The following is a 13,072-nucleotide window of genomic DNA, read 5'->3' on the forward strand; positions in this document are numbered from 1 at the left end:
TTAAAAATTTTTAGGGAAACTTTTTAACTTGATATTCTTAAGATACTACTATTATATGATTTCAAAAGAAAAGCTGAAAGGTTACCCCGATGGACGTCAGTTTAATGAAATCTAAGAAAAGTGTACATTACAAAGTCCGATGAAATCAAACAGTTGACAGGATTATAAATATGATTGACTTAAGTGAAAACTATAAAGATAAACGGAACTTTATACGTCAAAATTGGTTTTTATGAAGCTTCAGTAAAAGTATTTACAAGCAAAAATTTGGTTGCCATAAGCTTACCGAAAGACAAAGCAAGAAGCCTCTTTAGCACAGCACCTCTTCTTTTTGAGAGTTGAAAACATTGACTTTTGAATAAAGCTTAAATGTTCTAGTTGCCATTTTTGCAGACCTGTTCACCTGAAGCATAAAAGAGTGGGATGAGAGTTGTGTTGAGAGAAAGAAACAAACTTTCAAACACAAATTGTTCAGTTTAAACCTTTCTAAGAAGATTTGAATATTGCTGGTAACTTTTATAAGGCTACCTTTAAAATTGACGTGACCATGTTTAATGGGAAAGCATAAATTAATTTACTGACACAAAGTTAATATCAGTACCAAAATTTATATATTTCATGTTAACAAAAGTGTTACAAAAACACAGGTCATTGAAAATAGTGTTTCGCTAAAAAAATGCAAGGACCTAAATAAAATGAAGATAAAAATATTATTAGAAATAAATTAATCGTAATAAAAGCGATCAATGTCTTATGATGCGATTAAAAATAAATGTTCTGATTATTTTCACAACATTTATATAATCGCACCCATTGAACAAGTTTAAAAAAGATAAGTAATAATTTAATTAAATAATATAATGTATTCACCTTTATGCATATACAAATATACATGTACACAAATAAAAAAACTCTAAGACGTATATATACATAGAGAAAAAAGTTAGAGGAGTTAAGAATGAAGTTAAGCGCAACTTTCTAAAATCGCTTCACTTAATAGTATCTTAAGAATATCAAGTTGAAAAATTTCCTTAAAAATTTTTAAGGTGATTTTAGACTAAAAAGTTACTTTGAGACTTTTATGCCTAAAAACAAAAAAACTTTCCTTTTTTGTATGGATTTTTGCCATTTTTAGCTTAATCTGGGTCACTGCGGGACGTCCTTTTTAGGAAAAAATGATGGAGTGACTTTAAGAACAGATGCTTATACCTATGGATTTACTTTTAACGTGTTTTAGTAGGGTGTTGTAAAAAAAGATTCACTAATATGTGATGGAAAAATCCCATGTTTAGTTGTCTAATCGTTAAAGTAAATATGGAATACGGTTGGAAAGAGAGCTTCTTGTTACTCCCAGACAAATAGTTTAAAAGCTAGATTAGTTTATAGAAACAAAGAATTTTGGATCTAAGGTACAAGACATCACAAGGGAAATTTTTTGAACAGAAACAAATTCCTATTGCTCTATTTTGAAGTGAAGCGATTTTAGAAAGACAAAGTTTTTTTCAAAAATTACTTTAGATTGTCTCCAAACTTGACATGCATATTGTGGTTGTCACCTGAAAATGAAGTGATATATGGAAAGTAACGTTTCGAAGTTAATGCAATGTGGAACTTTTGTAAAACATCCCGTTTGAACGGCTCAATTTAAGAGTTACGTCATTGACGTATGTTTTGAACGGCTCAATTTGAGAGTTACGTCATCTTCGTATGTTTTGAATGAAAATTTCTCTTCTATTAACAAGATAAGTTATATTACTAAATAAAGACAGACCACTTATTTTAAAGTTCAAGTATTTTTGAAGATTCGTGTTAGTTTTCTCGGGAAAAAATTACTTTTTCTGTTTTTTTCAGTATTCAATAAAATTTTATTTGCTCGAAACCATTGAACAAGAGTTGGCCTAAGTAGTATATTTATTTAGATTGAGAGATCTTGGTATTAATTGAAGATGAGTATCATCAGTAAAATGATACGTATCTGAATGTTTGATAGAAAGGTTAGGATCATTTACATAGATAGTAAAGAGAGGTGAAGCTAATATGGATCCCTTAGGTATTTCAATGCAAACGCTTTTAATATCTTAGTAGGTGCCATTCAAGACTGCTGACAATTAGAAATATATGATTTAAACCCCTACAAAGATAATATGCGTGCACGGTCAGAGTTCTACTTTTATGGGAAAACTTGCTGATCTATGGTGTCAAAAGTTTTTTTACAAATCAATGAAAACCACATAAGAAAAGTTTCCATTCTCAAGAGCAACTCTTATACTTTATGTAACTTTATATAACTCTTATACTTTATGTAATTCCGATAAAAGAGCGTGAGCCGTAGAATGTTTTTTATGAAAACCAAACTGGCGCTTATTCAAGAATTGATTTTGATTTAAGAAGTCGTGTAATTTATCATACTTTACGTTTTCAAAGATTTTGCTAAAATTAGAAAGAAGAGAAACTGATTGCTGGTACAGTCAACCATAGATGCTTTTTTGTTAGACTGGAATAACCTCTGCCATCTTGAGAACATTAGGAAATGTTCTTTTTCGAAATGGATAGTCGTTTAGGTAGAATTCCTGACACCCAGTTGAACAAGGTTTTTCATTCTTCGGTTTTATGATTTAAATAATCTTTACAAAATTTGTTTTGTCTGTTATTGACTAGAGAATGACTTTCGTTAACCGTTTCATTAACCGTTTCGTTAAACGTTTTTTATTAGAACAAGTTATTCGCGTTTTCGTTAATAATTTAAAATTCCAAATTTGAATTATTTGACCATAAAAGCCCCTATTTTGATGTATAATAATTGTTTAGTAGACATGCAACTAATAGTTAGGTAATTTATGCCGCTTTTAACTTAATCTGGGTCATTGTGTGTTCCAGGAAAAGTTCATGGATGCGTGCGCCATCTCCCCCTCTAAATACACTCCTGCACTTAGCCCTACACCTCTAAATTTTTTTCAACAAAAAGTACGTAGCACACATAAACTGTCGCGAACTCAATATAACGAGTATACCCGTACGGGATCAGACTTAGCAATAAAAATACTATACCGAGAGTAATACAATAATATATCAATAAAAAGAGATTACTTCTTATAGCTAGGCTTTTTCTACTACTGGAAGTGTTAAATATATTTACAAAAGTAACCTCAACCTTCATTCTTTAGCAATCATTGAAATTGCAGTCATTGATTAATTGATACTAAGGGGAACTTTAGTATACTTAACTTATGAAAATGAGTAGTTTTAGAATCTGCCTCAAATAATAGCTAACCTTGTTAAAAAAAGACAAATACCTTGCTTAATCTTGGGTTATCCCCGACTAAATTTGTAAAGTGGTGAAAACGTAGTTTTTAAAATACAAAACCTTTTTTTTTTTCCATAAAGAATTATTATCTACCACTCCTTTACCAGTTCACTTTCTAGAGTTCTGAAAGTATTTGGTAAATAGTTTAGCGCTCCTGTTTATTAATTCGCCCTACAAGAATAGAGTCAAAGTAAATTTATGTGAAGGAGTTTATTGTTAAACTGTCCAAAAGGTCCACAAACTAAAAAGACCAATAAAAACCTTTCTTAAAAACAGATTAACAAATACATTTAGTTAAAAATTCTGTAAAAAATGTTTCTATATTTATGGGATATAAAAATTACATTATGAACATATAATATGAATATATTAGCATATAATATGAATATATGGGATTTTTTCTACATACTTTTTTTTCTTATAGGTACTAGTTTTTTTTCACTAATAGAATAATTCATGATATATGATATAATAGATTATGAATATATTACATTAGTGAAAAAAAAAAAAAAAAAAAAAACTCGTTTGCAAAGTGTTATGACAAATAATTTCCTAAACTCAGAAGAGGAAGCTGAGTTAAAGCTTCGTATAAATGCTCTAAAATCAGCATCACGAAATGGTCATGGAACTTCACATAACATAAAAGATGAAGATCCAGAAAATGAAGATGAAAATAAGTTACGTGAAATGGCACTCAAAAGTATTTCTAAAGACTCATCAAGAAAAATTGACAATAAAAATCATGTTTCTGTGGTTGAAAAAGGAATAAGCAAACATGACAGTGACGATTTAAAACTTCGACAAGTTGCATTAAAGTCATTATTGCAAAAGCGCTTGTTAAAGACTGAAGATCTGCTTAAAAAAGCAAACAGCAAGGTGTGTATTCTATTAATAAATATTTGTAAAGTTCAACAAAATGCAGAGAATCTAAGTCTCAAAAATTTTGTGTTCATATTAAATCCTAAATATACTGTATAAATAGATTCAAAACCCTATAAATATGTTACTTTTTATGTTTTTTATTTTATAATCTGTTTGTTATTTTAATATCTATTTTGAGGGTTAATAAATGAATTGCCTTAATTTCGTTTGAGGCTTAAAAACTTAATTTTAATTTTTTATATGCTTGTATTTATTATCTCCAGGTTATGCAACAGAGTTTTCAAAACAGAGCTGGGAAATTATTATCTCCAAAAGAAAATACTACAAAGAAATCACTTATGAAAAAAAAGCCACATATTACTGAGTGTATTGTAAAGTATCGTAATATTGTTGATTTGGAGCAGGATGAAGAAGATATTAATTCAATTAAAGAAACTGATATCAGTGATTTAAGCAAACAATGTGTTTTAACATCTCAAAATGAAGATGATCAAATCTCTCTATGTGCATCAGATAATGATGGTAAAGATTTATGCCTATCAGACCATGAGTCTTTGATTGATGATTTATCAACATCAGGGAGCAACCGCAATTATTGCAAAGATGATAACAAAGCAATTACAAGTTGTGATGCTAATTTAAAAATTCATGATTTTCAATCTTCATTATTGTTAGAAAATTCTTGTGATAAATCCCAGTCAAATATTGAATGTGGCAATTCTTTGAATACATTAACTGGTTTGGAACCTTCATGTCACTCAACTATTGATGTTAATGAAGATCTACAAAGTGATACTTTATCTGTATTTCCAGAAGTCAGTTTTGTGGAAGATAATAAAGATTGTTCAAAACAAAAAGAAATATTAGAAAAAGAAAAAGTGAGTATGAAAGAGAACTCTCTTGAAAATGACACTGTAGAGATTACTGTAGATAATGAGGATTTAAATTTATGTAAAAAGCATATGCAAGAACCTGATAAAACCAGTTCTTCAGTTTCTAGCCTTTATTTGGAAGCTAATGAACCAGGTCCTAGTGGTTACAAAAAACCATGCGATAAAAGCTATGATTCTGATGCTGAGGTTTCTATTATAGAAATTACTCCTAAGAAAAAATCTCCACTTGTTATTGAATTATCTAGTGACTCGGATAGCACTTTTGAAAAAACTGAACAAAAGAAAATCAAGAGGAAGTCAAAACAGAAAGTTATACAAGAAGAACTTAGTCATCAAGTAACAAAGTCACCTGGAAGAGAAGATATGAAGGATAGCATATGTTCAATCTGTCTTGGTCCATTTGAAAACAGATCATTTCTACTTGAATGTTTCCATATCTTTTCTAATGATTTTTTTTGAGCGATTTTTTATTTTTAAATCCTTTTGAGAGTTTTCTAACTGAAAATTTTTGTATAACTTTATTATAGTTTTTGCAATTTACAAAAAGCAGAGGGGGCGACCAAAGCTACGAGATATTAGTATTTTTTATAGATCTTATTTCTTTGTTTGCAATTTTCTTAACTGAGCACACATTCTTTTTGTCATATATGTATCATACAATGGTCAGAATTATCAAGAGCTTGTCCACTTTGTAAGACAAAATATAAGTCTCTTATCCATTCTGTTACGAGCGATTTAGAGTATGATCAGGTATTCTATTATTTTATTATGTTTCGCTTTTAATCTGTTTGTTTTTTTTTTGAATTTTATTTCATTGATATTTAGTTTTACTATTCCATATAATTATTTTTATTTTTTGTTTTATTGTGTTTTTTTTTTTTTTTTTTATACATATAATTTCAAAGTAATCTTGTAATGCCTTGCCATATTTAGCAGCAGATTTATACTCTAAAAATTGATTTCTGATGCTCCATAGTTTATTATGGAGCATCAGAAATCAAATTTTAGAGTATAAATCTGAGTACACTCAGATCTCATGCGCAAACAGTATTTGCATGAAAATCACGAAGATCACTTATAACAACAATTGATCTTATTAGAAAAACTTTTGAAATCATGTGCTGGAACTTTCAACATGTGAAATAAAAGATATTTTAACAAAGTTTTTAAATGAATTTAAAAAAAAATCCACAATGATCATGACATTTCAATCAATAAAATATCATTAGCAACTTTTTACACATTAGATATAATATGAGTTGCTGGCACTGCTTCATAAAGAAAAAGAAATTTTTTGATCCATCTTGACATTTTCAATGATGATAATTTTGATGCAACAGTCTGTGACATTTATGCACATAAGACTTGGCTAGCTTTCATGAGTAACCTAACATGATTTATATTACTTGGTTGGCTACACTCTAGAAGCTCCATCATAGTTCCCCCACTAGGCATCCTGAGGTGAATAAGTTTCTTAACCATACCAAAACATACAAGGTGCATTTAATCTAAAACAAACTGACTAACAAGACCAATATCTGTATCATGTAAGGTGACTAGCCACTATGATTTCTATTATTATTAAGGTTATAGAATAGTACATTGATTCTTAGGGATAATGAATTATTAACATTTACTGAAATATGACATAATTATCACATTACTCCCCTTTTTGCAAACATCACTTACAGCCCTGTATGTCCCTTGATACATTTAAAAAATGCTTTTGCAGGTACATTACAAGTGAAATGTCAGTTAGAGTAAAGTTCGAATACTAACCTTGAAAATGTATACCTTACCCATGGATCAAAAGTCCATAAATGACTATTTACAGAATTAAGGTTAAATTTTCCAATGAATATGCCTAATATTAACACACCTAGCATGGGTATTTCTTTTAACATTCCTAAGATTAGGAATGTTAAAAGAAATACCCATGCTAGGTGTGTGTTATCAGGTCAAATAGCCCAGGTAAAAAATGGACAGGGCCTATCTCAGTTTGTTGTAGTAACTGGGGTAGGGGGCCTAGGTAGTAACTAAAATGTAATCATTTTTAGAATCACTTTATATTTTCAGCAATGAAAACAATATGATAAATAAATATGAAAATAATATTTAAAAATTTTTGGTTCAATTTTATAACGACAAATAGTGTGTATATTGGAGGTTTCTCATGTTTGAAAATAATTTTTTTTACATCATTTCTGATTTTCGCTTCTTCTTCAGATAAAGATAGAAAACACTACTCAATAGCCAAGTGTTGACAGATAACTTTTCAAAGTTTAATTTTAATTTGTTTGATGTTTAAAACCTAAATGCTTAACTTTCCATGCCCCATTAAAACCCAAAAAAACATTTAAGGGCTTTTTAATGTGGTATCAAAACTGAATGTTCCAAATATTTAAAACACAGGTAAAATAAACACGAGTATAAATGCTTATGGTTTTAAGATTGAATGTCAGAAAATGCTGTAAGATATTATAAAGTTAGTAAAAAATTTTAGAAGATTTTAGTTTTAAAAAGATTTATTCTAATATTATTTTTCTTGTATCTAGTACACTTTTCCTGAAGAATCTAAACCGATCAATCAAGTCCAAACACTTAGAGTTCCAAGTGAAAACATGCAGGATGGGAGAAGGTTAGAAGATAGTTTTCACTTAACTAATTGATATTTAATTTTGATATTTTTTGTACCAAAATTTTCATTTAATTTTAAAAATTGACAAAGTTACAACTTTCAATCGACAAGAGACAAAAAGATCTTTTGAACAAAATTTTATTTGGATGCCACTGAAAAACTTTATTTGGATGCCACTAAAAACTATTTTCAATTTAATTTTACAGTAAAAATCTTTACTCTCATTTTCCCTTATAATTTAAGATAAAATTGTCAGTGATTTTGAAAAATGATTATCGTGAAGGTACTTAACCCTGTATCTGATTATGGTTCTTTTGCTCCATTAAAAATTGCTTAGTGTATGTTCTGCTAAACAAGTGTATTTGGCAAAACAACCTTTCCAGAACAACTATAGTTACCAAGTATACCTTTTTCACCAAGTTACCAAGTATACCTTTTTCACCACTATGTAGAATGCTGTCCTTGTTTACTAACATTTAAAATGGAGTTTATGAGAAGTGTTTCTCTGCTAGCAAAAAATGTGTTTAAAGGAATTTTTTTTTATTAAAAGTAGTTTTCATTTCCAAATCTAAAAAATCATATACTTTTGTTTTATTACTGATTTACTGAAGGAATCTTTGTTTTTCCACACTAAAATCATCAAAATATAATTGTAATGCAGTATGGCTTAATAAAAAGTGAAGATTAAGTTCATGTTAACTGAAAGGCACATTTACATAATTATAGTAATGATATAGTTCATAAAACTATAAAGTTGTATTGTAAATTACATGTAAGTCAATTCATTTAAAGTTAAATAAAAACTAGGCAAAGGATTTCTATTCAGTTATTTGGGTTGGGCAGGGTTTAAGACAAATGATCTAAAATTTTGAATGCATTCATATTTTGCCAAAAGAAACAAGATAAGACTTTCATCATGTAATTAAAAAAAAAAATTTTTTTCTTTTGCAATGGTCTACTTTATATTCTTGAATATTTAACAGTTATTATGTTATTTTGTTGTTGTTGGTAATAAATACTGTTGTTATGGGTTCTTTACTGGTGTTTCCATTCAATGTCTTCATTTTGACTAAAATTTTTTCAGGTTTCGTTACCAAACTACACTTGTTGATTATCAGACCTGGGCACAGAGAAGAGCTGAGCGCGAGAGAGCAGAAAAAAGTCTTTCACTTGGTCGAGAACAACGCAAAATGACAAGAAGATTAAAGTGGTCTGCTACAAAAGATAGAAGAAAGTATGAGATGAAGAAATTATGATATGATTAAATAAGTGTCGGTCTAAAATTTTATTTGAAAAAGCTTATATAAGAATATATGCATTCAATAAATCATTTGAGAAATATTTTTTTCCTTTGTTTTTTAGGGCTGTTTATCGTCTAAATATGAAAGTAAAAGAAGTAAAGCAGAGAGGGCGACCAAAACTACGAGATATTAGTATTTTTTTATACATCTTATTTCTTTTTTACTTTTTTCTCTTTACATAAAAAGTGATTTATTGTGTAAAATGCAAAGAACAATAATAAAGAGTTCTAATTCTTTAGGTTGTGAGTTTTTTAGAGAAAATCCTGCACTAAAGCATCGTTTAGTACCGTGGCTGTTGAGAGATTTGAATGTTCTTCTTGGTGATAATGATGAAAATATTAGATTTGTGATGAGCCTGATTTTAAATCTTATATCCAAGTAAACTTCTAATTTTTGTTGTTTTATTAAGATTACATTTAGTTTGGTGCTCTTTGTGTTTGTTTCGTTGCCTTGTTATTGATTAAGCGCTTATTTATAGAATTTTTATAAAAACTTAAGCCATCTGTTTGTGCTGTAAAAGACACAGATGTCTGAAATGATTTTTTTTCCTTAAGTATTAGAAGTAACTCCAAGTTAATAGTTAAATTATATGAAGATGAAAAATATTTAGAAAGTTGGAATCAAGTTTGTTTCGTTTTTTAATGTTGTGAACAGGTGCTGTGCATCCTCTGAAACTTTTGTGAAATTGGTTTTTTTTCTTTTTTAATATTCCCAATTTTTTAAATTTTTTTTAGTGTATCATTAGAAAGTGAAGAGTTTAAAAAACAGCTCTTCCCGTTCCTTTTTAAAGAAACCGAACATTTTATTGCAGAGTTTGCAAGCTTTGCACGCTCACCTTATGATATTAAAGGCTATGATGACAATGTTGTTTATGATATACCAATCCAGAAAAAGACTGATGGTGGGTTTTATATAAGTCAAATCCTTTTTTTTTTTAATTTTGTTACAAAAAAATGTTAATGGTGCAAATTTGCACTTTTTATTCTTTTGCGATTCATCATTTATAAGTCATTTGTGAATTCTATCTTTTGTTGTTGATCTTTCATAAATTATATTTTGAGTTTGATTGAGAAAAAAAATTCTAGTAAATGCAGTGAGCAATAGTTAAAGTAAAATAGGGGGTAAATTTTGTGTTAGAAAACAGGGGGTAAATTTTGTGTGAGTTTTGAAGCAGCTGCAGAATGTTGTTTTTGTCAGAAAGACTGAAAAAAAAAAAGTACTTTTGATTCAAATATTAATAAAGTTCATTTGAAGTCTTTTTGCTGGAGCTAATAAAAGTATGAAGTGAGATCTTTATTTAATTAATCGGGAATGTGAGTTGATGGATGTTGAACTTTTGAAGTTGACCAAAGTTTCCTGAAGTGTTATTGAAGTGAAGCATTTGCAGTGTGAATGGCAACCCATGGAAGTTTAGCAATTGGATCAACCAACGTAACAGAAATCTTCAGATATAACTTTAAATATAAGAGACCTTTAAAAACAGTATTTTTTTGGGTTTTTAATTGAATTTTAATTGAATTCTATTCAGTTTTTGCTACACCTTAAATTTTTTGTTTGATTATATAATTATTGTTAATTATTATTGTTAACAGGTAATTTTTTTTGTTAGTTTAGCTTTCTTATAACTTATTTTGTTTTTGCGTTCAACTCCTTCAGTCCATGTGATCGAAGATACGCTACATGAGCGACTGTTACATGAGGTTTTTAATGAAGGTGAAGAAAATGAAGCAGGGAATACTTCTGCCGCAAATAATGCTGTTGGTATGTTATTTTATTCCGAAACTTTATCCAATCAAATGCTATAAATTATTTTGTTTTATTGAACTTGCTAGAGGTATTTTTTTTATTATTATTGTTATCTTTTTAAACTGTTTTCAAGTTGGTTACCAAGAAATTATTCTTTAAAATGATCTTGGTTATGTTGTAATATTTTTGTAGTTTATTTTTATTTTTAAGAAAACACAGAATCAACGTCGGAAGACTCTCATTTGATAAGAGAGAAATCACCGGAGGCACCTGTTGAACCAGAAGAACCATTGGAGGGTAGGCTTTGTAATATAAACGACAACCTATTTTTGATTTGGTTCAATCGGCCATTTTTTAATTGGATGCTTCAATTATGCAATCATATTGTTATAATAAGATAAAACAGACTCATTTTTATTTTAACATTTCTTAGAAGTTGAGGAAAAACACTCAGAAGCAGATAATGCTGATACCTCCCATAGTAAGAAAAAGAAAAAGAAGAAAAGAAAGCACAAGAAAAGGTTTTAACAAAATTTTTATAAGATGTTTTCGTGTGTCATTAAAAAGTTTTTACATTTTACTTAAATTGCTGGTAATTACCTCACTTTAGCTCAAAAGAAGAAAGCACTAATGCAGTTGAGTTTGATGTTGATAATGGTGGTGGTGGTAGTGTTGATGCTGATGTCGATGTCAAATCAAACTCACGCAGTCATAAACATAAAAAACACAAGAAAAAGCACTCGAAGCATAAAAAAAGACATCGTAAACACATTACGGAAGATGAACAACATTTTTCTGAAGAAGCATCGAAACGTAAAAAAAAAAAGGAAGAACACGTGGATGATTTTGACGATGATTATAGTTCGCGTCATTGTAAAGACGGCAATCGTAGAGATCGAAAATCCTCTGATCATATTTCAAGAAAGCGTAAACGTCACGTTGATGAAGTTGATAATTCTACTTTTGACAAAGAAAAACTAAATAAAGAAAACTCATTAGGTCAGCATGAAAATGAAAAAAGGCATCGTACGACTGAACGTAAATCAGATCAAAGCCATAGAGAAAACTCATTAGGTCAGCATGAAAGCGAGAAAAGACATCGTACAATTGAACGTAAACCTGATCAAAGTCATAAAAAGAAATCAAAAAAGCACAAATCAAAAAAGAAACATTCAAAAAAGAAAAGACAAAGGAAAAACGAAGACAAATCCCCTGAGAGCAATTTTGATAACAATTTAGCGAAAGTGAACGATTTGCGTGAAACCGAAAAAAAAATAGAGATGCTGTTTGCAAGCATTTCGAGACGATACGATCTTCCTTTGACCATTTCTTCGGAAGAAAGGAAACACGAAAGAAACAATTTTGAAAAGGGACCCTCCAGGATAATGGATAAAAAAGCGAGGGAAGTACGCGACTATATTCATATTTTGAAACCTGAAAAACTATCTGTACTTGCAAAAGACAACAACATATACAAATCGCGTGTAGATATAGTTCGAGAGTTACTTCGAGTGGAAAAGGCGCTCGTAAAAAAGAAAGATCGCAGAGAACAATTTCTAAAAACAGAAAGTTTAAAACCTACACAAGCGGCTGCTGATAGCACTGTCTGTAACGATGACGTAACAGAAACAGTGACATATGAGCCAAAGAAACCGTTTCAACATGATAAAACCTATATTGCGTTAATGAGCGAACTACAAGAGATTGAGGGGCGGTTAAACTCATGCCGCAGTTCTTTTTTAAAGAATGACCAAATTGTTTAAGAGCGAGAAAAAAAAAAAAACTTTTTTTAAATAGATACATCAATAAAGGTTTCTTATTTTTGAATATTTATTAAAGTCTTGACAACAATCAGAACTTATCATTAGAATAATTCCATCTTAGTTTAAGCAGGGCCGTGCGACCATGTTCTTCAAATTTTTAACTTTTAAAACTCTTATTAAATTTAGATCACCTTGAAAATTTCAACTCCAAGATGGAGAGCCATAATTATAATTTACCTCTTAATTTCCTGTAACCTTCGCCGCCTAGAACTTTGTTAATAAATCTAGGTATCAAATTATAAATATTTTCTCTTTTTATCTGAAAGTTTGTACCTGGATGTAATTTAGGATGAAGAATCATTGGAATCAAGTTTTTCAATTTTTAAGAAAAACTGAAAAACTTGGAGCTCTTTATGCGGGAAGTTCAAATATGGCGTTGAATTATAATGTGCAATATAATGAAACAGTTTTCGTCCGAAATTTTCGTCCTAATTCCTAGTTTGTGAACAATTTTTTGCATAGCTTTAAATTTCAGTCTGAAAATC

General features: G+C 29.5%; 1 protein-coding gene across 1 annotated transcript; it reads left to right on the plus strand.

Moving 5' to 3' along the window:
- Positions 1 to 2,941: 2,941 nt before the first annotated feature.
- On the plus strand, positions 2,942 to 12,583 carry LOC145194794 (uncharacterized). The gene is made up of 12 exons (XM_090070312.1): positions 2,942 to 4,180; positions 4,450 to 5,512; positions 5,711 to 5,829; positions 7,635 to 7,717; positions 8,802 to 8,951; positions 9,080 to 9,150; positions 9,258 to 9,396; positions 9,753 to 9,919; positions 10,675 to 10,779; positions 10,975 to 11,061; positions 11,198 to 11,285; positions 11,375 to 12,583. Exons 1-12 carry the CDS (start codon positions 3,761 to 3,763, stop codon positions 12,525 to 12,527), a joined length of 3,645 nt encoding a protein of 1,214 aa, XP_089926438.1. The 5' UTR covers positions 2,942 to 3,760; the 3' UTR covers positions 12,528 to 12,583.
- Positions 12,584 to 13,072: the final 489 nt, after the last annotated feature.

This window comes from Hydra viridissima, unplaced genomic scaffold (assembly GCF_058129835.1).
Source record: "Hydra viridissima isolate aposymbiotic clone 2 unplaced genomic scaffold, HvirCarnegie_v1 scaffold_13, whole genome shotgun sequence".
Classification (NCBI taxonomy): domain Eukaryota; kingdom Metazoa; phylum Cnidaria; class Hydrozoa; order Anthoathecata; family Hydridae; genus Hydra; species Hydra viridissima.

What these genes read in the sequence shown, in the direction of transcription:
- LOC145194794 (XM_090070312.1), top strand. Translation starts at nt 3,761, where the DNA reads ATGATATATGATATAATAGATTATGAATATATTACATTAGTGAAAAAA. An exon ending in ACCAAAACTACGAGATATTA is followed by an intron (nt 9,151 to 9,257) that starts GTATTTTTTTAT and finishes CTAATTCTTTAG; the next exon opens with GTTGTGAGTTTTTTAGAGAA. An exon ending in AATCCAGAAAAAGACTGATG is followed by an intron (nt 9,920 to 10,674) that starts GTGGGTTTTATA and finishes CAACTCCTTCAG; the next exon opens with TCCATGTGATCGAAGATACG.